The 27,163-nt window shown below is 34.4% G+C and overlaps 1 protein-coding gene across 1 annotated transcript in view; it reads right to left on the bottom strand.

The window, feature by feature from the left end:
• MUC19 (mucin 19, oligomeric) overlaps positions 1-27,163 on the bottom strand; it is a 195,188-nt gene that overhangs the window by 123,813 nt on the left and 44,212 nt on the right. The window contains 20 exon segments of the mRNA XM_065525213.2: positions 630-728; positions 2,250-2,288; positions 11,176-11,220; positions 11,598-11,630; positions 12,166-12,207; positions 13,453-13,482; positions 14,305-14,336; positions 15,029-15,170; positions 16,010-16,135; positions 17,108-17,264; positions 17,337-17,576; positions 18,497-18,691; positions 18,776-18,880; positions 19,935-20,073; positions 20,702-20,853; positions 21,090-21,190; positions 21,291-21,343; positions 24,198-24,444; positions 25,820-25,946; positions 26,375-26,469. Of these exon segments, the coding sequence (XP_065381285.1) occupies positions 630-728; positions 2,250-2,288; positions 11,176-11,220; positions 11,598-11,630; positions 12,166-12,207; positions 13,453-13,482; positions 14,305-14,336; positions 15,029-15,170; positions 16,010-16,135; positions 17,108-17,264; positions 17,337-17,576; positions 18,497-18,691; positions 18,776-18,880; positions 19,935-20,073; positions 20,702-20,853; positions 21,090-21,190; positions 21,291-21,343; positions 24,198-24,444; positions 25,820-25,946; positions 26,375-26,469 (2,199 nt within the window).

Below are 27,163 nucleotides of genomic sequence, written 5' to 3'. Positions count from 1 at the left end.
TTTCTCACCTAATGGGAATAACGACAGATAACTACCATGGTGTAATTGTTGATTAAATTACATACTATCTATTTGTAGACAATTCAGAAATATTCCTGTGCCATAGAAACATATCATTAGTATTTTATTAAATATTAATCATTGAATTTTTCCCCCAAGGTCATTTAGCTGACTTCAATATCTCTGAAGTCAGCTATTGTACTCAGGGTAAAGTTGTTGCCAAGTTGAAACAGAGGATTCCTAGTAGAAATAGGCTGTGGAAGAGACAGCATTTGACTCATTTCTTTGTCTCACCTGTTCTGAAGTCACTTAAATTTCCATGTTCAGCTCCTGTGGTTATACCAGGTAACACTCCAGTTGTCCCTGACAAAGGTAAAGAAAAAACAAATATCTGGCTAAAAAAATGCATAGGCACCACCAACTATCAAGGTCATCAGCACATATAATTTTAACATTATACTTTAAGGAAGCAACTTGTGAAAAGACTAAAGATACGATATTTCAATTACATATAAGGAATAATCACCTAGCTCTAATACTTTTATTTTGCAAAATATTGTTCTGAGTAACATCACCTAAAATGAGTTTCTTAGCTGAGACTGGTATACTTTGTTCTGAATTTAATTTACCTGCCACGCCTGCAGCACCAGTGACAGTGGGGCTCACTACTCCTGTCGTGCCTGCATTTCCAGATGTTGAGATGATGGGAACTGAAGTTTCAGTAATGCCTGAGAAAAACATAAAATAAACGTCTCATCTAAAGTCTATTAGGACTTTATCACCATGGAGTGAGTTAACTGTTTAATCAATTTTACCATAGAAAATAGAATCAATAAAGCCAGTGACTTTCTGCCTAGAGTTCCCTAAGAATTTGTTTTAATATCATTGCCTTTTTTTCTTTTTTACAAATACAGCTTTCTGCATCTTGAACTGAGCCACACTAGGTCTTCATATATTTTTCTAAATAAGTGTTTTAAAATAAGCAGAACCTACAGCCACTGTGGAGAAAAGTTTGGAGGTTCCTCAGGAAACTAAAAATTGAGCTACCGTATGATCCAGCAATCCCACTGCTGAGCATATACCCAAAAGAAAGAAAATCAGTGTATCAAAGAGATATCTGCACTCCTACATTTGTGACAGCACTGTTTACAATAGTTAAGATCTGGAAGCAAGCTAAGTGTCCAGCAACAGATGAATGGATAAATGATACATGAAATGGAGTACTATTCAGCCATAAAAAAGAATGGGATCCAGTCATTTGCAAAAACATGGATGGAATGGGAGATCATTATGTTAAGTGAAATAAGCCAGGTACAGAAAGACAAACATCACATGTTCTTATTTTATGGGATCTAAAAAAATCAGATCCATTGAACTCATGAACATAGAATGTAAATGGATGGTTAGCAGAGCTAAGAAGGGTAGTCAGGGGTTAGGGAGAGGTGGGGATGGTTAATGGGTATAAAAACATTTAAAAGAATGAATAATACCTACTATTTGATAGCACAATGGGGTGACTATAGCAAATTATAATTATACATTTTAAAATAACTTAAAGAATATAATTGGATTATTTAGAACACAAAGGGTAAATGCTTAAGGGGATGGATTCCCCATTCTCCATGATGTGCTTATTTCACATTGCATGCCTGTATCAAAACCTCTCATGTATGCCATATATGTATATATCTACTATGTATCCACATTTTAAAAAATAATTTTTAAAATTTAAAAATAAAATAAAAATAAGCAGATCCTTATGCCTTAATCACTGTGGCCTGGGGCTGATAATAACAATAAAGAAACACTATCATGAAATAGTTAATTGCTACATTTAGGCTTAGAACAGCTAAGAGAGCTGTTATTAGATGTGCACATGTTTAAACTTTAAACATCTAAGACAGTAACGTATGTTATTAGATGTGCAACCCATAGTCTTTAAAAAAATTTAAAGATATTTACTACTGTTGCAGATATTATGTTAATAGTTAATGATAAAGAAGAAAATCAAACTAGAAACCATGTTTCTATAGCCAGTCAATATAGACTGATCAAAAACAAGTAAAATTCAAGGTTTTTAAAGAAAAATTTAAAGTCAGCGGTAAAAACCTAGTAAACTACTTGTTTGAAATATTTTTTCTAAAGCCAAACTGTCCTATACATTCTTTCTTTAAAACCCAAAGTGACTAATAATTTAAACTATTGAATATTTTTATTTAACATATAAAACCAGGAATTAATATACTGGCCTGTAGTAAAAGGCTCGGTGAGAAGACCTAGAGTTGTTCCTGAAAAGGAAAACAGAAATGATGTGAATTTTTCCAACCTCAAGGAAAAAATACTAGAGAGATTGTTCAGCTGTTGTGTAGTTTTCAATATAGAGTAATTTGTAATATATTTAGTGTTTAGAGTTAATAAAAAATTTGTATTTCATTTTTAAAATAGTGACATACATGGTGTACTTTCCAATGTATACATACACACACATACACATATGCTGAATTCTACTAAATACAAAGTAAATGGAATGTATATCAACAACGGCAATACATCCTCTGATAAGCAGAGGCTGATTCTGCAGTTTATGGTTTCTTCAACTTTTCTCAGCTTCTGGTTGTCTGCAGCTTGGATATTCTTATATTGAGTAACACTTAGTCTATAAGGACTTGGAGGGAAAAGGATAAATATTTTTTAAGATTTATGTTTATGATTTGACATAGCAGGTTTATAAAAATAAATTTGAATTTACCCTAAACAGCTGTTGTGGATTATCAGTGAACTCCTGAAGGAAAAGGCCATGTTTTACCCTTGTATTCTCAATGTCTGCCCATTGCTAGGGATGTGATAAAAGCTCATCACATGTTTACTGAGGACCTGTGCACTTAAAAGTAAGCCTTTATTAATTTGGGGTTTTCATAAATAAAAAAATAGTCAGGCATTTTCTCTATTTCAATGTTAATTTTCATTGAAAATCCATGGAAATCCACTGCTTACTTTATGTAAACAATACTACTTTGCAATTTTATAGTGTTTTGGAACTTCAAAAAAAGGAGAGAAACAAACTTCTCACACAATCTATTTGATCCTCACTCCTCGTCCAGCCACACTTGCCTTTCTATCTTTTCTACCTGCTGTTTGCAGTTCTCTGTACTTGGAACATGGTTCTTTCCTCCTCTTCTCCTACTTGAGCTTTCATTGGTCAGTTCTCAACTCAATCATCTTTTCTTCAGTCCTTCCTGAGCTCCTTGACTGGATTAAATCCCCTGCCTCTCATCCCAGGCCCTTTTAGATACCCCATAGCTCTTGTGTTGATGTAAGTTTCCATTTGTTTTTGTAATTACTTAATTGATATCCACATTCCTGACTAGGCTGTAGGCTTTATAAAGGCAGAAACCATGTAAATTTTAATTCACTTTAGTATCTCCAAGGCCTATAAGAGTGCCTAGCACATAATAAGGGCTTGAGAAATATTTGTCCATAGAATGAATGAATGAATGAATGGAGTAAAAATATTTTACCCATTTTCCTATAAAGAATGGGGCTCAGAAAAGTTGAGTGATTTGTTCAAGATCATACTGCTGGTTAGCGACAAAACTAGGACTCAAATGTAAGTCCCCCAGTATCTAGGACTGTGACCCATACTGCTTTTTATGTTATTCTGCCTGTATGTATAACACATCACCTCCTGCAGTTTTCAAGTTTTCTTAATTACCCATTCACCATGTTAATGGAAATATTAAAAATTAGACTAGAAATTATAGAACACAATATCAAGTAAAGAATAAAATATCCTGTCTCCCTGAATTACTTTACAGAATGTATATTTAAATAAGTATGGTAACTAGTTTCAGAGAAAATTTTTGTGACAGTTATCAAGAGCTGACAAGGTTTAGTTGAGAAGAATTTTCAAAATCGGTATTACACAGACTCCACCAACTGACCAGCTCAGATCTTGATCTTTTCTCACTAATGAGCACAATAGTTGGACATTTGAATCAAAATATCTTGCTGATCTAATTGTAAGAATAGCATGGAAAGACTGTTATGCCATGAACCCCAGAGACGATCAAGATTAGAATGATGTGGAAGAATAGATAGACCCTGATATTCCCAAAGATTTTGGTGCAGATTCCATTTCCTAGTATTGATTTAACCTTTATGGAATTCCAGTGATCCAATTTGAGCACTTTCAAACTGAAGACAATTGCATTTAATTAAAAGCAGCATTATCATATGGAATAAAATCAAATCTCCAAAATTTACACATCTAAATAAATATGCTCTAATCAACATGGATTCAAGAACATAGTTGCACATCATAGGTGGTAGTGCTCTGATCATCACTATTTTTGCCATATGCACAAGAGAACATATTTATAGGCCTTTCCTTATAATTGATGTTGCTGAGATGGCAACATGCTCATGTGCATCTCAAGGACCGATCTTTAATCAGGGTCATAGAGTTATTTAAACTAGGCACAGATTGGAGTACAGACCAGTCAGGCTACTATGATATAGCTCCCTTTCCCCATGAATGAACTTCAGAAGATGTAAGTCTGAAATTATTGATACAGCAATAAAAGTAGGGATAAGCCTTTACTAACAGGAATACGTGAGAACTCACTTTTCTTCTGGGTTTAATTACCAAAACTGATAGAGACTGCATTCTCATTCTCATTAATTCTGACATCCATAACCATTACAGTTTCAACTGATTTTTCTGTTACTTGCAAATGAACACACATGCTGGAAGTACTTGATACTGTCAATTATTATGCGTCAGCTTCTTTGTGTACGAGACATAAATAGTAATAGGAGGAGCTGCCTTCACCAAAACACTAACTCTACCCTAAAACATTTTTTCAAGTGGCTTTGTCCACTTGGGTTTCACCTCGCTACAAACTTAATATAAAGTCTTTTAATTAATTTTCTAGCTACCACTAAGTTTTTAAATTAATTCTAAGAATCATTTTAATTTTTACAAGGAAAAAATATTTTGGCATTTTTTTAATGAAGTTTATTTTACTTAAAATATATGTCTGATTTCTCAAAAGAAGACATTCATACAGCCAACAGACACATGAAAAAATGCTCATCATCACTGGCCATCAGAGAAATGCAAATCAAAACCACAATGAGATACCATCTCACACCAGTTAGAATGGCAATCATTAAAAAGTCAGGAAACAACAGGTGCTGGAGAGGATGTGGAGAAATAGGAACACTTTTACACTGTTGGTGGGATTGTAAACTAGTTCAACCATTATGGAAAACAGTATGGCGATTCCTCAAGGATCTAGAACTAGATGTACCATATGACCCAGCCATCCCATTACTGGGTATATACCCAAAGGATTATAAATTATGCTGCTATAAAGACACATGCACACGTATGTTTATTGCGGCACTATTCACAATAGCAAAGACTTGGAATCAACCCAAATGTCCATCAGTGACAGATTGGATTAAGAAAATGTGGCACATATACACCATGGAATACTATGCAGCCATCAAAAAGGATGAGTTTGTGTCCTTTGTAGGGACATGGATGCAGCTGGAAACCATCATTCTTAGCAAACTATCACAAGAACAGAAAACCAAACACCGCATGTTCTCACTCATAGGTGGGAACTGAACAATGAGATCACTCGGACTCAGGAAGGGGAACATCACACACCGGGGCCTATCATGGGGAGGGGGGAGGGGGGAGGGGGTAGGGATTGCATTGGGAGTTATACCTGATGTAAATGACGAGTTGATGGGTGCAGCACACCAACAAGGCACAAGTATACATATGTAACAAACCTGCACGTTATGCACATGTACCCTACAACTTAAAGTATAATAATAATAAATAAATTTAAAAAATATATATATGTCTGAAAGATAAACTTCAGGAGTATCCATAACATTTCCCCTCATAAACAACAAATTCAGTACTGCAGAGTCTACAGCTTTTGCAAAATATCTTATTCTGAAAAAGTTTAAAAATTCATAAAATTGGCTTTAATTCAAGAAGCAGTATGTTTCTGATTAGTAACCTATAAAGTATTAAACTCCCCAACTAAAATATAAACTCATTCACCTAGTTAATCATTCCTTATAAAATTCACTAATAATAAAGTTGCCTTTACTGAATCCTTCCTATGTATTACACTAAGCTGCACTATCACATTTACTGTTTTCTCAAATCTTTCCATGTAGAGATTATTTTTAGTTCCCACTTCACAGATGAGAACACTAAACCTCAGGCTGCTTGAGGGACTTAAAACAGGGTCAAACCTTAAGGGGAGGGATTCAAATTCTTATTTTTCTAATTCCACATTCCACTATACTCATCTACCTCCCTTTGCCTGATGCGATTTTTTTTATGATTGATGCTATTTTATAATAAGCACATTGTATAAACAAAATTTATACATAACTTACAGTTGTAACATTCTAAGTTTTTAAATTTTTGAGTAAATATGCATTTTAACAGATTATATGGTTGTGTAACAGAAACTCACTTTTAAATTATATGTCAGTATCCCACGTATTCATTCACAGGGGGGATTTTTTTGTTGTTGTTTTAATATAAACCTACTAAACAACCTATGATTTTATCATAAGTTCCAATTTGAAATCAGAATCTGTAATTACATGTTGCTTCTTCAATAACTGATGTAAATTAAATTCAACTTCATCCTCTTCTTTAAACATGGAAACACAGGGGCATTAGGACTGGAGTCTAGAAAATATGTTCTGAATTTTAATTATCTCTGCAACTTATTAGCAAGTAACCTTGAATGTATAACTTAACCTCTTTGTGTTTCCATTTACTCATTTGTAAATAGGGGGAAATGATGGCACCACTTCAGGGAATTTTCTGTATCAAATCACATAATATATGTCATATAGGTAGAGTAGTGCTCAGTAAATATTAGCTCTGTATCAAGATCAGTCAATCTAAAAAGGAAAAGCCCCATAACTGCATAATGTTTCTTCTAAAAAATAGCATGCTTATTAGAATGGTTAGCTAGGCATCTCTCAGGGTATTTTAGCCCTCTGAAAGCATTCACTGTATGGAAAAGATGATAGATACAGAAAGCACGTGGAGAAATTAAAGTCTGCACACTGCTTCCCTTTCACTTTAGAGTTTTCCGCAATGTTTTTCTAAACTGCTCAAAAGTACCCTTTACTTCTATGCTATTTACCTCAACAAAAAAGTTAAGGTCTATTCAACAATGAAGTCATACCTTGTCTTCTATGCAGTACTTGGTCAAAAGTACTTTATCCAGAGAACAAGTCAGTGGCAAAAGCCTGCAGCCCCTACCCCACTGCCCCGCCGAGACTCTTTTTAAAATAAATGTTATCTTTGTGTTCAATAATTATAGGTTTTTATGTTAAAATGATTTATTTTTAAGACAAAGCAAAAAGTAAAAGTAGGAAAGTTTTAACCAAGTTAATTTATCCCACTTATCATATTGGTTCTGCTCAAAAGCACTAATACATTATCCACAATGAAATGGGTTTCCATGTCCAAGAAACAAATCCTTTCATTTATTATAGATAGTTCATGGAGAGGAAATACATATTTGAAATAAAGTGTCTTCTTAGCTATATTATATCTGAAATATAATCTTTTACTTTTCAATCTCTAAGTATCTTCGGTTGATGCATACTATATTTTGAAAGAAACAGAAAAAAACACCCTTTGCTAGTGATGGTGTCAAAACACTTATTTTAAAATAAAACAAATATGGGATTCATTGTTCTCATAACTGATCAAGTGAGGCTTACCACCAGAAAACTTAAAAACAAAAATCATTTTGTAGTTAGGGATTCATCACAATTTGAAAATGCCACTTTTAAACCACCAATGTCAGTGAAAGAAATAGGATGCATCTTTCAAGCCTACAATTTGTGCAAGACAATTGCTCTACAAAAGACCTTTTTTTTTTTAATTCTAAAAGCAAACAACTTAAACTGTTTCGTTTTCACAATGACATAATGTTTATTGGATGAATTTAGAAAGAAAAAGAGTGTGAAAAGAAAAAATAAGTTGGTGTCTCTTAAAGGAAAATGTTTTATTCTTACATGAAAAATGAAAACTAATAGATGTGACTTTTTTTCCTTTGGAGCTCCAAAATAAAAATACCAGTAAACCCTTATCTAGCACTTTCTGGGTTTCTTCTGATTACCATCCTCACTTTATATAAATTATTATGATTCCTCAGCCAGAAGAAAATTGGCATATCATCTCTTAGTTGTTAAAATTCAGAAATATCACATTTTATTTTGAATAGTTTGTACTCAGCCCAAGTCCCTAGCACAAGTTGAAGTATACTATTTATGATTTCCACTTAATCGAATGAACAAAGATGACCAACTGGCATGCGCCAAGCCCTCAAGTCACAGGTTTAAGGAAAACTAAGTTAACCATTATTTGAATGATTTCTAAATTCCCATCTGTATAGTGTGATATGGTCATAGCCTCAGAAAAGATAAGGAACTAAGAATTACCTCTAATTCTTACCACTAATTGTTATTTTTTAATTGAAATTTGATACATTTAACTAAAATTTAATTAAAGTTTTGTATGCTTCAGTTTATCTGGAAAATTAGCACTTCCTAATCTGTTCCAGCAACAAGATAAGCTATACATACACTATTAATAAATGCTGGGAATATATTATTAATTTGATAATCAATGTTTTCTGCACATTGGGATTACTTGACTAACTTTATTTGAAACACACACATTTTGTGGCACAATTGGAAAATTTTAATATGAGGGAAAAAATAAACATTTTTATACTTCTTTGTCTCCTGATTTTATAATGATGTTGACTACAGTTTCTGGCATGGATAACAAGAAAAAGAAAACCAATCCTGACTTCTCTCTAGATCATGCCAGAAAGTCCTTTTCTTTCTGATCCTTATAACCCTGAAAATGTTAGTTAAGCTCTTTGCATTTCCTCACCTTTAAAATGATGAGGTGAGGAAGACTGTGGAGAATAACAATCAGAGGATTAAGATTTAATGAGATACTGAATGAAAAATATTTAATATAATGACTAGAATAAGGTAAATCCTCAATAAAAGTCATTTTTAGCATATTTTTCAATAAAATAGTAACATAGCATTTGGTTAATTATTAATATTATACTTACAGAGCATGAAATATCTACCAGAATTTCAGGGAAATTAAATAAAACATTAGGATTCAGTAAGGCAAAGCACAAAAGTCATAAATAATACCAAATGAATTCAAGGAAAAAATCACCCAGGTAATCTTTCCTATAATTCAACTCTGCATTTGATTTATAATTTTTAAAATGCTACCATGAAGATAATTGATAAGTTTTTTTAGTGTTTTACGGGAAATGGGACAAAATATTACATCTAAAACTTAATCAGTTGCTCACAAAAACCTTATCAGGGTAATCTACTCATGATGTTCTGTTTTCCATGGACAGTTAACTTACTATAGTACAAAGTGTTGACAAAATAAAATTGAATATTACATTCAAAACCAGGTGTTTGAAAAGGAAATTATATGTTTTATATATTTATATACATATAATTTATGTATTTTATATATATGTATATAAGCTAGAAAAATTAAACCACTTTTAATAGTTCTAGGTAAGTATTGTGATATAGGATATAGATATCATCATCATGATACTGAAGAAATAGAAATAGTTATCTAAGCTGCTTATGATTCATGTGTATCTATGCAGTTCATCAAATCAAGGAAAAAATTATTTCTTTAAATGATCACAATATACGAAAGTTTTAATAGCTGATGAACAACTTTGACTAAAGGAAAGCTTAGTAACTGAACCAAATTAATCATCTTAGAAACAGAGCCAGGCTGAAAATTAGGGATTCAGTCCACTGCTTGCAACTGAGGTAACACGTAGCTAGAAAGTTACTCTGCGGTGCATGAGAAATAATTCAAAAAACTATTGGGATGAAATTGTTATTAGTCCTGGGAAATGAATTTATGATTACAGACTGCAGAAGAACATTTTTGAAATGTGTCAGGCTTTCTGAGATTTACATTGAAAGAGCCAGTAATGCTTTGTGTCACGAATGGTATCCAACATAAGAGAAAGTTTGACAGGAAGTAGCATGTTGTTTTTGGTATTTTTAATAATATTGTGCACTATGATAGCTGATGCTTTAAGATATACATATGTATTTACTCCTTTAATATAAAAATATATTAATTTAAAAATAGACAACACTAAGATTTACAAAATGTTCAAAATTATAGTCGCAATTCTATATTATGATATCAATTTATAATCCAATAATAGCCTTGGTTTTACACTGTATCTTTGTATTGAAGATTAGCTCCAATGAGTGAAATGTATGAACTGTTGGATTGATCAGTATAACTAATATTTAACAAATAGTTTAACCTTCACCAGAAATTCTGAGCTAAAGTTCTAAACCTGAGTTCTAAATTTTTGACAGGGAAAAAGAAAAGTCATTCATTCACTCTGTAACTACTTACTGAATACAAACTAATCTGTACCTTAACATTAGGTACAATTGGGAATTCAAGGATGGCGAAGCATGGCCTGTGACTTGAAGTAATGTATTCATTTAAGACTTGATAAGTTAATAAATAATAAAGAAAGAGAATTAGTGCTAAGTTGGGGGTAAAGACTGTAAGTATAGAAAAGTGAGTATATGAAAGATAGTGCAGAGTTGGAAGGTTGAAATCTATGGATGATTTTCTCAGACACATAGATTCTAGAAAGAAATGACATACACTATGCATGTGAATCTTCAATTAAGTAAAAATGACATCTTTTTAATTGTATAATTAATTAGTTTAAAGAAAAGAAGGTGACTATTATATATTACAAACAACAACAACATGTAGAGTCACAATGCTAAACTGTCTGCTAGCCATTTTTTGTGAATTTTTTAATCATATTTTCATATACATTAAAGACACTGAAACATACTGAATACATTTTTAAATTTAGGTGGAAAGATAAAATAGCAAACTAAATTAGGGAAACTGGATGGTCAGAGGGAAAATTCAAACCCAAATATTTTAATGTGTAATCAAACTGATGTTGATTCTAATATTTAAGTTGTTCAAGGTTTCAGATACAAACCTTTATTCAAAACTTTATTCGTCACTTATGGATTTTCTGATTTACCTACCTGTTGTTTCACTGCTTGATGTTGTAATCGCTGGAATGGATGCTGCTGAATTTGAGAAAACAATGGAAAAAATAAGTTTTATATGCAGGGGAAATTATACTTCCAAGAACATCTATAGTCACATGCAAAATGGATCAACTTGAAATGACTGTATCAGACAAAAAATCATCATATAGGTGAAAAGAAGCCCAAATATTAGTTTTAGAATGTATAGGCCCCAAGTAAAAGGTCAAAAAACCTTATCATTTGGTATAATGCTTTTTTTCCCCAAAAGCTTTCTCTAAAAAATTCTTTTTTAAAAAAGAAACTTCGTCTATTTCTTCTAAAAATGTCATTACAAAGATATAATACTGCAAAGGATGTTTTGGGTGTTTTTAAAAATCCGCCATTGATTAAGTTGTGGCTTAGAGGTTACAGCTTACCTATGCCTGGGCTACTGGTAACCAGTGTAATTGCTATGCAAAGAAGAAGACAAATATTTGGAAATATACATTAAACTGGTATTGAAAGATGAGGTTAACCATACCTATTTAAACATGTTTCAAGATCTCCAGAATGCAAATAAATGATTAAATGTAACAGTTAAGTTCACTTATCAGATGTTTACACATTTCAATATACTTTTGTACTCCGCTAGCTACTGTTTTAATGACAAAGCATCCAATTAAAGTTAAAGATTTCTTGGTGTTAATAAAAGAAATTGTAAATTACTTTCAAGGAATTTAACATAGAATTTTCTGACATAGCCACTTTCTCCAAATCAGTAGAATGTAGAATGTTCTTCTTAGGACAGACAACCTTTGAAAAGGGAAGATGTTCTTTAATAATGTTACAATTACGTACAGACCTGCTATTTGGCATGGGCCTTTAGCAAATACATAAATGGAGAATGAAAACTTTGAAAAAAGTACCATGATTCCCAAACTATCAATTATCTTTGCTGCTCATTTAGGAGCTATAAAAATAGTTAGCACTTTTTAATTTATATACCTGCTCCGGTGCTTAATATGGCGGTAGCTGTTGTAGTGGAAACTGTTTAGGAAACACAATATTTATGAAAATTAATTAATTGAATAATTTTTGCTGGGAAATATAGCTCAAGAAACCAGTTGTCATCAACTAAAAGTAAAATTTCTGAAACATGTGCAGAGGTTAAGTGACAAAATAATTTTTTATTTACATCTACACAAATAACACCATATATTTATATATGTCCACCAAAAATAACTATTTCCTGTTATTATCACTTAACCAAAATCTCATAGGAACTTTATAAGGTCTCTTTATGGGCCAATAACGACTTTAAAGGAATGTGGTTCAGAACCTTGACATGAAAACTTCACTTCAGGTAAGTGACCAAAAATAACTAAAATTTAACTAGCATTTTACAGCAGATTGCATAATTTTAAATAAATTGTCAAAGCCTCGCTGTTGGAAGCTCACTGTTGGAAGCAGTGAGCCCTGATTGTGCCACTGCACTCTAGCCTGGGCAGCAGAACAAGACCATCTCTCTAAAATAAAAAATTAGCCAGGCATGGCAGCGCATGCCTTTGGTTCAAGCTACTCAGGAGGCTGAGATGGGAGGATCACATGAGCCAAGGCAATAGAGGCTGCAGTGCACTGTGATTGCACCATTGCACTCCAGCCTGGGCAACAAAGTGAGACCCTGCCTCAAAACAAGAAAGCAAGCAAAACAGGAAGCGAGAAAGCAGGCAAGGAAAGAAGGAGGGAGGGAGGTAAGGAAGGAGAAGGAGGGAGGGAGGGAGGGAGGGAGGAAGGAAAGAAGGAAGGAAGGAAGGAAGGAAGGAAGGAAGGAAGGAAGGAAGGAAGGAAGGAAGGAAGGAAGGAAGGAAAATAATTTTTTATTTCTGTTTTCAAATCATCCTCTAGCATGATGATGGTTTTAAAATATTTACTTCACAGAAGGCAACATTTACTTCTACTTCATTCACTTATTCAATTATTATCTAAAAATACCAAGCTTTGGATGATGATATTTAACTAATGTGCAGAGTTAAAATATTAATGAATTAATAACATAAATATTAACTAATAATATCTATTGTATGTTTAATCATATTCCTAACTTAATTCATATGAATATAATGAAATGGTATTCTGACATATTTCTAGTAACTGTTCATTTTAATTCACAATTTTTGTATCAGCAGATTTACCATCATACCTTTTACTGGCACAGATTCAAGTGAAACCATAAAGGATGAGCTACACGAAGAAATCAGAGATACAACATTTAAAATATAATGATGATTTTACCTGCAAATGTTGAATTGGTAGGAGCAGTTTCTGAAATAATCACACATCACTGTTATTGACAGGAACTTTTATATCTTGAAAAAATTCTACATCTCAATTTGTCTATAAGTCACATCTCTTTTTATTTTACTTCTTGCAATTTCTAATATAAAAAGGAGTAGCTAACATATTCTTTTGAAGGTTTTTGGGATTTATTTTTTTAAGATGTGTGTTGTGGCTGGGCACGGTGGCTCATGCCTGTAATCCCAACACTTTGGGAGGCCAAAGCAGGTGGATCACCTGAGGTCAGGAGTTCGAGACCAGCCCGGCCAACACGGTGAAACCCCATTTCCACTAAAAATATAAAAATTAGCCAGGTGTGGTGGCTCACGCCTGTAATCTCAGCTGCCCGGGAGGCTGAGGCAGGAGAATCACTTGAACCAGGGAGGTGGAGGTTGCAGTGAGAGATATGTGTTGCTCACGAACAATCCTTCAGTTATTTAATTCTTTTTATATTGATTCTCATCTTCTATTCCTCCCTTTCATTATCAGTGGGGAGGAATCATCCTTTCACTGATGCCTCATTCCCTCAATTCCCAGAACCTACAGTTAGGCAGGGGCACGTATGCAGTAGGTGCACCCCCTGAGTATCAGCCATGGCCCCATCTGACAGTCGTTCAGCATATCTTGGCAGCACTGGTTTCCAACAGCAACTCATCATGGACAATCGCTCTGGGATGGAATTGTGCCAGTCCTCTGAGGGACAGCCTAATGCATTTAAGTCCCTGCCCCTTTGGTGATTAGCCTAAAAATGATTCCCAACCCCTCCTCTGATTTTTCCTAAATCAATTAGTGTAAAATTTAATGACTTACCACTGCACTCCAACTGCCCTGCAATACAGTAGCTGAAAGTTAAATGTAAAAAGAAAAAAAGAATGAATTGGAAAATTTGACTCTTAATTGCATACAGCTCACAAATTTAAAACAACAAATTGTCTGATTGAAAACAAGCAGAACCAAATAGAAGTAAATATTTGTTTCCCCAAGAGAATACTATTCAAATTGCTTGTTTTTCCATGTGCTGCTATACCCAATCATTTCACTGAGGAGCTCCGGGCACCTGAAGAAATGGTGTGCAGGTAACCCTTAAAGGTAGTTCTTACATAGTCAATTTCAAACACGATGTTATTTGATGGCCGTGGTGACCTACTATGAACCCGTCAATTTGCTTCCATGTAACTGTTTGAAAACCTGTGAACATAATCTTACATTTAAAGAATTAAAATTCTTTTCCTCTACAACTACACAATGACATTTTCTGTCCTGTGTTCTGCGTTATTAAGTATAAAATTCCACAAACCATTTGTTGACATGCGAATTATCTGAAAATAAAAATAACTAACATAACTGATATAAAATGAACCTAAAGCTGGCCTTCTCATTCAGAAATGGCAGGATCAAAAATTATACATATATATACATGTATACATGACATATATATTATTAACATAATATATTCATACACGTATTTAGTTTTCCTCCTAAATGAAAAGGCAAAAGTCAAAATTGCTTATTGAAAAGTTAGTAGAGAATATACCATGTTCTTCCACAATTATCTTCAATCACTTCCCCTGCTGGTATGATATCATTATAGAAGCAGCTGCACTCAGATAAACTGACACATTTCATGGTGTTCTCATCCAGGTAAGGAGCACTATCTGGGCACTTAGCATAACAACCTGTGTGTAAAAATGACCCACAGTTCATCTCTATCTACTGAAACTCATTATACTGAATATTATATATTTGTAAAGTTACTTAAATGACTCCATGAAGTGAAGTAGACAATAGCAAAACAATATCACACTCATAATGAAAATATATAAATAAAACAAGGTTCAGATCTTCTTGCAGTGAAATGTCAGACTAAGAACTTAAAGATTTTGGTTGATTTATTTTTTTCTAAAATGATTCTTGAAGTAATTTTAAATGATTTGCTACTTTCATAATGGGCATGATGCTGTAACATAAAATAGGCTCTGGTAAATACATATCCTGAAATGTGAATGCCAGTTTCAAATATCTGTCTTTGCAACAGTAGGTAAAGATAAAGTCATAGCAAAATAAGCTAAAAATACACCAAAGGATTTAACACAGTTGTGACTTTTGGAAGAGTTTCATGTTATACTGTTTTCTTGCCTGTTTTTTGTTTATCTCTGAAATAAATAATGCTAAGAATAAAATGCTGCTTAAGTGTAAGATATAGTTCATTACTACAGTAATTATACTACTCAAGCAAGATTGTATTATATGTTGCATTCTGAAACCGCATTCACACTGAACAACATTGTCTAATCAAAGATATAAAAGTGACAATAGAATCAGAGTGCTGTCCCCATCCCCCACTAAGCTTATGTTTAGAGAAAGTGTTTCTAATGTAGAAACATTAATGACATAATAAAGATAACTATTCATTAAATTACCAAGTGTTAGACACTAAATTGGGAGAAGCAATCCTTTCCAGTTAAGATGAATAGCATTTGCACTACTTTATGGATATTCTTAAAGTATGTGTTACCTTCTAAAAGTGAAGAAAATTTCTGGCCAATGACCTGATCTTTGCATGTTTTTGCAGTCACTGTGCCACAAGGTTCATAATGCCATCTGCATTCCCCAGGTGCATTGTAATAATCACAGTAGACAGCTATAATTGAATTATATCAAATTACTTTCATTCATTATATGACAATTTTCACCTTTCATTTTCCAAAGCATTTTAATAAGGGATTTGGGATGATATTAATAATAAGCATATCTAAACTATATCAGGTCTTATCAAGTTCCTTTGGCTTTATCTAAACTGTCATATAAGCCAAAATAGGTCACAAGGGGAGTAGACATATAAACTCAAAATAGAACTTTGTTTTGCCATCTCACACTCTGGTTAGTTTGAGATTTAACAGGTAAACTTTCATTTTATCATTTGGAGATATTTTAGGTCATAGCCTAGATTCATGGTTTCAATTTCAACTTTAAATTGGAAAACTAAATCCTAGACAATTAAGCTCTTTAATATGTAAATAATAGTTCCTAAATGAAGTAACTAAAGATGTCAATATAATCTAATCCTGTGCATAAAAAACTGAATAAAATGAGGGTTCTGTTTTAACACTTCTCATATTTTCTCTCATAATACTTAGAAGAAAAAGAGCTGACTCATTTCTATTAAGGTTATTACATTCTATATGTATCGAGATTCAGTCTATACTCAATGTACAGTTCATCTTCAATAGGGCTCTATGAAAGTTTTCAAGGAAACGTGTGAGCACTTTAAGCAAAAGTAATATATTCGGTAAATATTGAAGGATATGTAAATATACCAAGATAGGTAAACAGTTCATCATCGAAGTATGAATGAGAAATATTCTCCATCAGTATTCATTTTTCCCCCTGTGAACACATGAATTTTTAAACTAAAATTGAACTTGAAGCACTGGGCCAGGTGCTTTATTTTTTAAGTTAGGTATTTTTGCACACCATAAACAAAAATATCAACATGTTTCTAGGTACACAAACATGTGTTTTATAGAAAATATGAGAGGAAGACTGAGGGTCTAACAAAATACTTCTATCTAATTACATTTTGAAAGAACAACAACATATGGACTTCACTTACGACACAGATTTGGTTTTCTCCATGAGACACAAACTCCAACTGCACTACACGCCTCTGAGTACATAGCCACGGCAGTGCAGAATCCCAGGTACTTCCCCTCCATGTCACATGCGCAGGCTTCTTCAATGCATGCATCATAGTAAGCACTGGGGTCAACCTAGGCAGAGCACAGCACATGAGTCTCTGGGAGGAAACCCTGTGTAAGTCTCTGCTTTCAGAACAATGCTACCTTGCTGTGGCAGTCTCTGAAGGTGCTGTCTCTGAGGATCTCACATTTTCGCACAGCCCAGGCTTTACAGTATGGGTTTGAATCACATGGGAAAGTCTCAGCCACTGTATCTGAACACTCTTGGCTTGTTTTCCAACTATTCCCAAATTCCAGTGCTCCAGAAGCTACTGAAGAGTATCTTGTTGTGAAATCATCCTTGAGATCACCATTGTTATTTCCACAGAGACCGCACACCTTGCCCTGTATTGATCGGAAAGGGAAATTTAAAAATTAGTTGTACTAGGGATATTGAGATAGATAAACAGATGATAGATGAACAGATAGATGTCATGATTATGTATATTGAAGCATGAATCTATGTAAAATTCCAATTTTCATGGATAAGATTCCAGAATTTGTGGATAAGAGTATTCTCCCATTTAAGGTACCCCATGTCACAAAATGATCTAGTACCACACAGAATAAATGTCTAAAGAACCAAAACAGGTATGTCTGCTAGCTTCAAATTACACATGAGACTACTTTGGCTTCTTAAAATATTTGCTCCAAGGAACACATTTAGTTCAAAATATATCAAATACCTGAAAATCACATCATGTGATAATCTCAAGTAACCAAATACAGGCAAACTACAATGCCTCAGGTTATTGTACTTACCTTTTTTTTTTTTTTTTTTTGAGACAGAGTCTCGCTCTGTCGCCCAGGCTGGACTGCAGTGGCCGGATCTCAGCTCACTGCAATCTCCGCCTCCCGGGTTCACGCCATTCTCCTGCCTCAGCCTCCCGAGTAGCTGGGACTACAGGTACCCGCCACCACGCCCGGCTAGTTTTTTGTATTTTTTAGTAGAGACGGGGTTTCACCGTGTTAGCCGGGTGGTCTCGCTCTCCTGACCTCGTGATCCGCCTGTCTCGGCCTCCCAAAGTGCTGGGATTACAGGCTTGAGCCACCACGCCCGGCCTTGCATTTACTTTTTAACCAGATTTTGTTATCTTTGATTACATTTCATATTTCATAAGAAGGTTGAAGAAAGGTGGAGGGCTTGTTACTCTAACAGAGACCCTGCCATTCCCCTATACTCTGCCTATCAATACCTGTCTTTAATTTTTAGTAACAGAAATGATTTTGCTTCCCCGTTATTCAGTTGTTAGCGATATACATACATTCCAGTTTGGATCCAGAATAACAGACAGTCTTGTATTTTTGTCCCAAATCATGATTATTCCATTTTGAAATTTCAGAATTAAGTACAGGCCAACAGTATGTATGGAGTATGCATTTGTATTGAGTTCACATTTCTTACTTTCTGTAGATTTGACTGCTGTTACTTTACCATCTTGCAAGACAACATTCTGATCCTGTAAATTCAGACAGATTTATAATAACAGTTTTATTTGGCTGTCACAATGTGAGAGGAAAAAATAAAGAAAATAGTACTGTACCTGAAAAGAAACTATAATTTTTCTTGAGCATGTTAGTCCATCTTCACAGCATGGAACACTCTCCGTTAAAATACGAAATGTGCCATTTTCATGACCACAATAATCCTTTAAAATAAAAATTATAATAGTTTGTAAATATTAGAGACACAGAACTCAACTACAGTATTTGTGTCAGACAAATATTCTTAGAGAAAATATTTGCCTTAAACTCAATAAATTGCCATATGTTGTGTTACGGAATTTCCAAAAAAAACAATAGTTTAACACATTTACAGATAGTTAGCCTTGACTAAGTCCACTCTAGCTAATTTGTTTTGACTCAGTTATTTTCCCATTACTTCTGCACAAGTTCAGAATTATTCCATAAACATGTAAGTATTTAAAGTATAGACGTCTGTAATCACAGATTTATTTCTAGACTAGCTAGGTAAATTTGGCCTTATTTCCTCAAAGACTTACATGAAACTTGATATTCAAACAAAACTAATGCATAAATACAACAAATTTTACCCCTTAAATGTTAGTTAGGAAGCTTGCAGCTTGATAAGATGAACTCTGGAATGTATGTAACAAGCATGAACTCTGTAATCAGACAGGTCTAGGTTTACTATGACATTTTCTATTTGGTAGCTTAAGTTGCTTAACCTCTCTAAACTTCAATTTCTTCATCTGCATCATAGGAATAATAATATCAGTCTTATAGTATTATAATTATTAAATGCAATGAAATATATAAATTTGCTTGACAAAGAAGCACTCATAAATGTTAGTTGTAATTTTTGCTGCCAGTGCTGTTGTTGGAAGAATCATATCTAGCATTTATTTATTGAGCACTAGTATGTCCTCCAGTGTGTGCTCTAGTGTGGTTTCAAGTAGGGGCTATTTTCATGCCCATTTTGTAAATACAAAAACTGAGACACTGAGAGGTTAAGGAATGTCCCCAAAGACATGCATCTGATAAAAGATGGAGCCAGCATTGAAATCTAGTCCTAGTCTCCAGAGCCAGCAGTACACAATATAACATTTTACTGCCTTCTGGAAACATATAAGGGACCTTTTAAAAATATTTCCCATTTGAAAATAAAAGTATTTGGAACTAATCTACAAATGAACAATTAAGAATTATAGAAAAATTTTAGTAAGACATATTCATAATTACCTCAAGAAATGAATACTGGCAGAGACCGTCAAAACTATAACTTTTCCCATCAAAAGTTCTAACATGACCTTCCCCATAGATGTGGCAGATGGTTTGACATTCATTTTGGGTACAACTCCAAGACCCTTTAATGCAGGTACTAAAAGGAAAAGATGACACAGCGTAGTGATTATATTATGCCGGGATTCATACACTAATATTGCTTTTGTAAAGAAGCACAAAATTATGTTTCATATTGATTTAAATTTTGTAGTAGTCTTCGTTATAATGTAGGATGTTCAATATATACAATGCTACATAAACTTCTGTTTTAAAAATAGCATCTTGGCCGGGCACGGTGGCTCATGCCTCTAATCCCAGCATTTTGGGAGGCCGAGGCGGGCAGATCACGTGATCAGGAGATCAAGACCATCCTGGCTAACACGGTGAAACCCTGTCTCTACCAAAAATACAAAAGATTAGCCAGGTGTGGTGATGAGCGCCTATAGTCCCAGCTACTCTGGAGGCTGAGGCAGGAGAATGGCATGAACCCGGGAGGCCAGCTTGCAGTGAACCGAGACCATGCCACTGCACTCCTGCCTGGGTGACAGTGCAAGACTCTGTCTCAAAATAAATAAATAAATAAATAAATAGCATCTTTTTCTAACTGTATTTGGTCATTTTTTTCCCCAAATATCCCAAAGTGTGAATTCTTTCCTATGAAAATAAGAACAGACTGCATTTTCTAATATCTAAAACAAATAAAATAAAAATCCATTATTAAGCACCATTCATTGCAGCCAACAGAAGTGACACTTCCTTCATCATATTCTCGTCCACCAAAAGAGCACGGACAGTCATCAGGAAGGATGCATATCCCTTTAGAATTTCGAACCATTCCTTCTGGACAAAAGCACCCACGTTTGCAAGGCAAGTTCTCCTACAAGAATAAATATAAAATATACACCATGAGGCACCATTCTAATCATGTCATATTATCAGCATTAATTTAAATGCTTAAATATATCATGTATGTATTTGGAGTCAATCTTTGACAACTGAAAATAACACGCAAAAAGAGTATGACCTTCTAATTATTTTTCATTAAAATTATAGCTTTCCTAGGCCCCGAAACAAAACCTTTAAATGGCTAAACTCTAATACTATGTTACTTACATCAAAAACAGGTATGTTCCGAGTACTGCATGTTCTGTCGGTTCTTCTCTGTGCTTTGGGATCCCTACAGTCTACATACTCAGCCCCTCCAGAACAATTTTCTGCAGAATAAGAAGAATTGTCACTGATCAAGAGCCTCTCGATCTGTTTTCTTTAGCAAAAGTGGATATTTTAGATTTGCACCGTGATTTTAACACTTACGTAGGGTTAAATCAATGGGAATCTGGCAAAGAAGAATTCCATCCCGACAGACACTGGAAATAAAACAAAATTATAAATTTAGACATAAGTTTCAAGGACAATTAGTTCAATGAGTGAGACACCATCCCCAGAAGAGGCATAAAATATACCAAAGGATAAGATATCATCTTCTAAATATTACAAGAATGTACAAACAAGGTTTTATGGGCATCAGAGAAAACCTTGTGGAAAGGATGGCTGGATCTTGATGAGAAGTGAAATTTAATACTTCTGATAAGATGCCAAACTGTGGTGTAGGAGAGAACAAGATATGTTCCAGTGACTCAAATGATTCATGTTTGGGTGGAAAGAAGGGAAAATGGGGGAAGCAGTATATGTAGATTGGGGCCAGACTTTAGATGGTCTTAAATGACTTGCAAGTTTGTATTTGTTCTCCAGGTAACTGTCAGTCACTAAAGTTTCTGAGCAGGGAGGCGGCCCTATCAGAATAGTGCTTTAGGCTACATAGTCTTTATTGTTGTTGTTATTATTATTATTATACTTTAAGTTCTGGGATACATGTGCAGAACGTGCAGGTTTGTTACATAGCTATGCACGTGGCTTTAAGCTACACATTCTTGCAGTAGTGCAGGAAACAGGAGACAGAGAGACAGAGCAACAATGAGCAACCAAGTTAGCTATCACAGTGGTGCCAGCTGAGGAAAGTCTCAAATATGGTGAAGGGAACATAATTTGGAGGTACTGGCCTGATTCACTGAAAAGTTAATGTATTGATTCCCATGAAAATAAGAGCAGACTGCGTATTTTCTAATGTCCAAAACAGATAAAATAGTAATTCTTTATTAAGCACCATTAAAAAGTTAATCTATTGATTCCCCAAAACTACAGAGAAAAAGAAATTATCATTATCAAACCCCAGCCAAAGGCTCATGGGCTTTGATATAAAGGGGTTACCTAGGCTTTCCTTTTGAATGATCAAGAAAAATTACTTATTGCTAAATGATAGCCTCATGAAACCAAAGAAAAGAGAGGAGGTGTATTCAAAGTATTTTTGAATGGCTATTTCATTTTGGCAATTATGTTGTCAAGAATTCCTACATCTCTCTATGGAATTAGAAACATGCTTAAATTACTTTGCTCCAGGCTGAGCACAGTGGCTCATGCCTGTAATCTCAGCACTCTGGGAAGCCAAGGCAGGTGAATTGCTTAAGTCCAAGAGTTTAAGACCAGCCTGGGCAACATGGCAAAATACTGTATCTACTAAAAATACAAAACATTAGCTGGACATGGTGGCATGCACCTGTAGTCCCAGCTACTCAGGAGGCTGAGGTGGGAGAATCACTTGAGCCCAGGGAGGTTGGAGCTGCAGTGAGCCAAACCTGTGCCACTGAACTGCAGCCTGGGCAATTGAAGTGAGACCCCATCTAAGAAAGAAGAAAGAAAGAAGAAAGAAAGAAAGAAAGAAAGAAAGAAAGAAAGAAAGAAAGAAAGAAAGAAAGAAAGAAAGAAAGAAAGAAAGAAAGAGAAAAGAAAAGAAAAGAAAGGAAAGGAAGAAAGAAAGAAAGAAAGAAAGAAAGAAAGAAAGAAAGAAAGAAAGAAAGAAAGAAAGAAAGAAAGAAAGAAAGAAAGAAAGAAAGAAAGGAAGGAAAGGAGGGAGGGAGGGAGGAAGGAAGGAAAGGAAGGAAAGGAAGGAAAGGAAGGAAAGGAAGGAAAGGAAGGAAAGGAAGGAAAGGAAGGAAGGAAGGAAGGAAGGAAGGAAAGAAAGAAAGAAAGAAAGAAAGAAAGAAAGAAAGAAAGAAAGAAAGAAAGAAAGAAAGAAAGAAAGAAAGAAAGAAAGAAGGAAAAGAAAAGAAAAGAAAGGAAAGAAAGAAAGAAAGAAAGAAAGAAAGAAAGAAAGAAAGAAAGAAAGAAAGAAAGAAAGAAAGAAAGAAAGAAAGAAAGAAAGAAAGGAAGGAAGGAAGGAAGGGAGGGAAGGGAGGGAAGGAAGGAAAGGAAGGAAAGGAAGGAAAGGAAGGAAAGGAAGGAAAGGAAGGAAAGAAAGGAAAGGAAAGAAAGGAAAGAAGGAGAGGAAGGAAAGAAGGAGAGGAAGGGAGGAAGGGAGGAAGGGAGGAAAAAGGAAAGAAGGAAAGAAAGAAAGAGAAAAATTACTTTGTTCCAAACTGTAGAAATCATAGCCTCCTTGGCCAAAATAGTCAAAATTCTTCAATTCTTCAGAAACTAATTCCAAATTCTTGGTTATGATCTGACCACTGTCAGTGTTTCTAACCCAATCTTGTACAAAACAACCCACATGTGTAGTTTTTTTCTAACATTTCCTACATCTGTGCATTCTGTTTACAGGAAATCATCCTCTACATTTCATTTTTGTCTGGAAAAAGATTCATTCCCTCGTACAATTTATTTGCCTGTCTTCTCTGAGAAGTTTTCCTTAATCTCCTTAGGTAGTACCTGGCTCTTTCTGCTACCATATTCTAGTATACAAAGCTCCTTCTAATAGTTTGTGCCCTGCTTACTTGAAGTCCAAGACAATGTTCCTTCAGCTTTGCAACTCCAGCACTCAGCACAAGGCCTGGCACACTGCAGACACTTAATAAGTGTTTGTTTAATGATGACTACAGAGAGACAGCTAGAGAGCATCTTCTGAATATGAAATCATTTCACATTGTCTGTATATAGAATTTACCAGAATATTTTTCTACTGGTGTTTAAAACAAAACCAGAGTGGGATAATCTATATCCATTAGGATGCAATGAGCCTTCCAGAATAAAAGAGATTTATATTAAGAAATAAGAATCATAAGTATGACCAGTCTAAAAAGACTTCATACTGACAAAAGACCATTTCTCTGAAAAGAACACAGTCTGTTGATTTCAGTGTCATAGCAAGTATACATGTAATTTCCATACCATTTATTGTCATCAATATGGATGAGTTTGCCTGGTTGCATGACCTCGTCATTTATGTAGCAGTCACACTGAGATTTCAGTACACAGTTTCCTTCATTATTCTGGTACATTTCATCAGGGCAGGTGCATCCATCAACTGGAACATCTTCTACATCACAGCTCCTATCTCTCTCTGACAATGATCGGCAAGAACTATTACAGGCTTTTACATTGTACTTGAAAACTAGTCCACTTGGACAAGAATGTTCTGTTGGTACAGAGACAAAAGAAACAATGAATATGTACATATTCAGGGAAATAAACAATTTTATTTCAGCTCGATGTTTATAGATATCGTGAGTTTTCATAAGAGAGATTATGAATTTTTTAAGTCCTTGTTCATTGGGTTTTTAAAATTCTTTTTTGTTTTCAGTCAATACTGAATTCCTATTAATGTGTTTAAAAACTTTGCTGGGGGTTAAGCCCATAAACAGGAGAAGCAATACATTGCTTTCACGTGGCTTATATTCCCAGTGAAAGTTCAATCATGGTACGTGCTATGAAGAAACAAGAGGGGAAGCACTAACTGTGTACAGATGAGGATCTACACTTAGTGAAGAGCGTGAGTAGATGAAGAGCAAGAAGACAGTCCAGGGAGAGGTGATTCTGTCTGGAGAATAGCCTAAATCAGAGGGAGAATGAGTCTTTCAAAGAGTACATAGAAGAATAGAAACTATATGGCCAGAGACAGAATGAATCAGTGGTTAAAATTTACAGGGCCCCCTTAAGGAGTTTGGTATTTAGCCTTAGAGCAATGAGACACCATTAACTTATTTTAGCCTGGAGTGTCACATGATATGCTTAGTTCCATTTGGCTTGGTTTTAAAGATTACCCTGGTTTTTCTGTAGAAAATGGATTAGAGGAAGCCAAGAGTAAATATTGAAGGAGGCTGCTGAAATTACCCAGGAGAAAAAACAATGGTAGTTTCTTGAACCTGGTTGGTGGCAATATAGATGGAGAGATGTGAATAAATTTAAGAGAGATTTTGGAGGTGAAATGGACAGATCTTATTGATTAACTAGATACAAGCAATGTGGTGTTAAATATGATCTACAAGAGGTTTGTTTCTACAAAGTTTGTTGTTTGTTTTTGTTTTTCTCTTAGTAAATCAAGTGTTTTTGTGAAGTCATAGTCAAACAGTGCAATAAACATTTTAAAACAAAGCAAGATTTTAAAAATATCATAGTTGAGCCCTTAATTTATTGGTTCATTTTTGTTTTTTCTCAACATAAATTATTCATATTAAAATGTCATTTACAAATGCATTAGCAGTCAGAACATTATTTAAATTTCAGCACACAATAATTGAACAGAAACATATATTTATATATAAATACATATATATTCTGGTTTTTCTCTATATGTGAATATATTAAATCAAGATCAATAAATCAAGAAGTAAAATATGTAAGGATTGCACAAGGATATTAAAAATAAAACAACAAAATCATCTTTGAAAGAACTAGTTAAAAATTTGTAAATACATATGCCTACACACGCACACAACACACACACACACACACACACACACTATAGCAAAACTGGGAAGGAAGTAGTTATTGCAAGCTTCTCTGCGGCTTACCACATAGGCCAGTTCTCCATTCTACTATGTATGTTTCCTTCTCAGCACACGCTTTCACATAGTTACCTAAAATTGTACATAGGCAGTCTTGACTGTTTTCACAAGAGCAAGTATATTTTTTGCATTCCTTGAAAATAAGAAACAAATTTATATTACATTATGAAGTTACTCAGAAGAACAGGTAAACTGAGTATAATTTAGTTCCTAACCACTCTTCTACTCCAAAAAAAGCTTTTTTGAAATGTTTGAAAACATTTTTAAATATTCAAAATAGTGAATGAATTATTAGCCTGCTTGTCAAAACATTTTTAAAAAGGCAGAAAGAGAAACTTATTCAAGATTTTTCTCATTTGGGGTTATTTTCCGCACCACTTTTCTTCTGAAGTTGGCATATCTAACACAAGAATGAATTAATAGAATCTAATACATATCGAAGGATATACTTTAATCTACTGACAATGGCTGTTATTCGAAAATATTTAATATCTACATGCTTTTGTCAATATCAGCAAAGTATTTGTCAACAAGAGGTGTTAATGTTAGAGCCTCACATACCTCATGATAGTGTTTAGGGTTCACAATTGGGTGGCAGGAAGCAAAAGGCCCACTTGAATCAAGAAGAATTCCACAGTGCCTTTCAGCAAACTTTTCTGGAAGAAAATCAGTGCACTCAAAATTAGTTTCAATAATGTCATAATCCTTTCCTCTTTTTTTTTTTTTTTTTTGAGATGGAGTCTTACTCTTTCGCCCAGGCTGGAGTGCAGTGGCATGATCTCGGCTCACTGCAACCTCTGCCTACTGGGTTCAAGTGATTCTCCTGCCTCAGCCTCCTGTATAGCTGGGATTACAGGTGTGTGTCACCAAGCCCAGCTAATTTTTTGTATTTTTAGTAGAGATGGGGTTTCACCGTGTTGGCCAGGGTGGTCTCGATCTCCTGACCTCATGATTCGCCCACCTCGGCCTCCCAAAGTGCTAGGATGACAGACGTGAGCCACCGCACCCGGCCATAATTCTTTAATTGAAAGAAAAGATGTACAATTTTAACTGTTCTCTCTATTAAAACAATTTTTAAAGTGTTCTGCTGTAATACATCTAACTTGTCACTATATGCAAAGATGGCATGCTATAATTAAAAAATCTTACACTAAGAGGCAAAGTCTTTGTTAGCTTTGGAATTTTGGATTAAATCAATTTACCTTTCTCTGAAATGCAGTTTCTATATAAAAATGGAATTAGGGGATCGTATTATATCTTTAGATTCCTTTTAACTTTAAAATATATATTTATAGCTAAATTGTGATGAGTTGGTAAATAAAGCAACCACAACAACGCCCCGCCCGCCCA

Source organism: Macaca fascicularis, chromosome 11 (assembly GCF_037993035.2).
Source record: "Macaca fascicularis isolate 582-1 chromosome 11, T2T-MFA8v1.1".
Classification (NCBI taxonomy): domain Eukaryota; kingdom Metazoa; phylum Chordata; class Mammalia; order Primates; family Cercopithecidae; genus Macaca; species Macaca fascicularis.
Note: the sequence above shows the minus strand (reverse complement) of the source record. Positions and strands in the feature narration are given on the sequence as shown.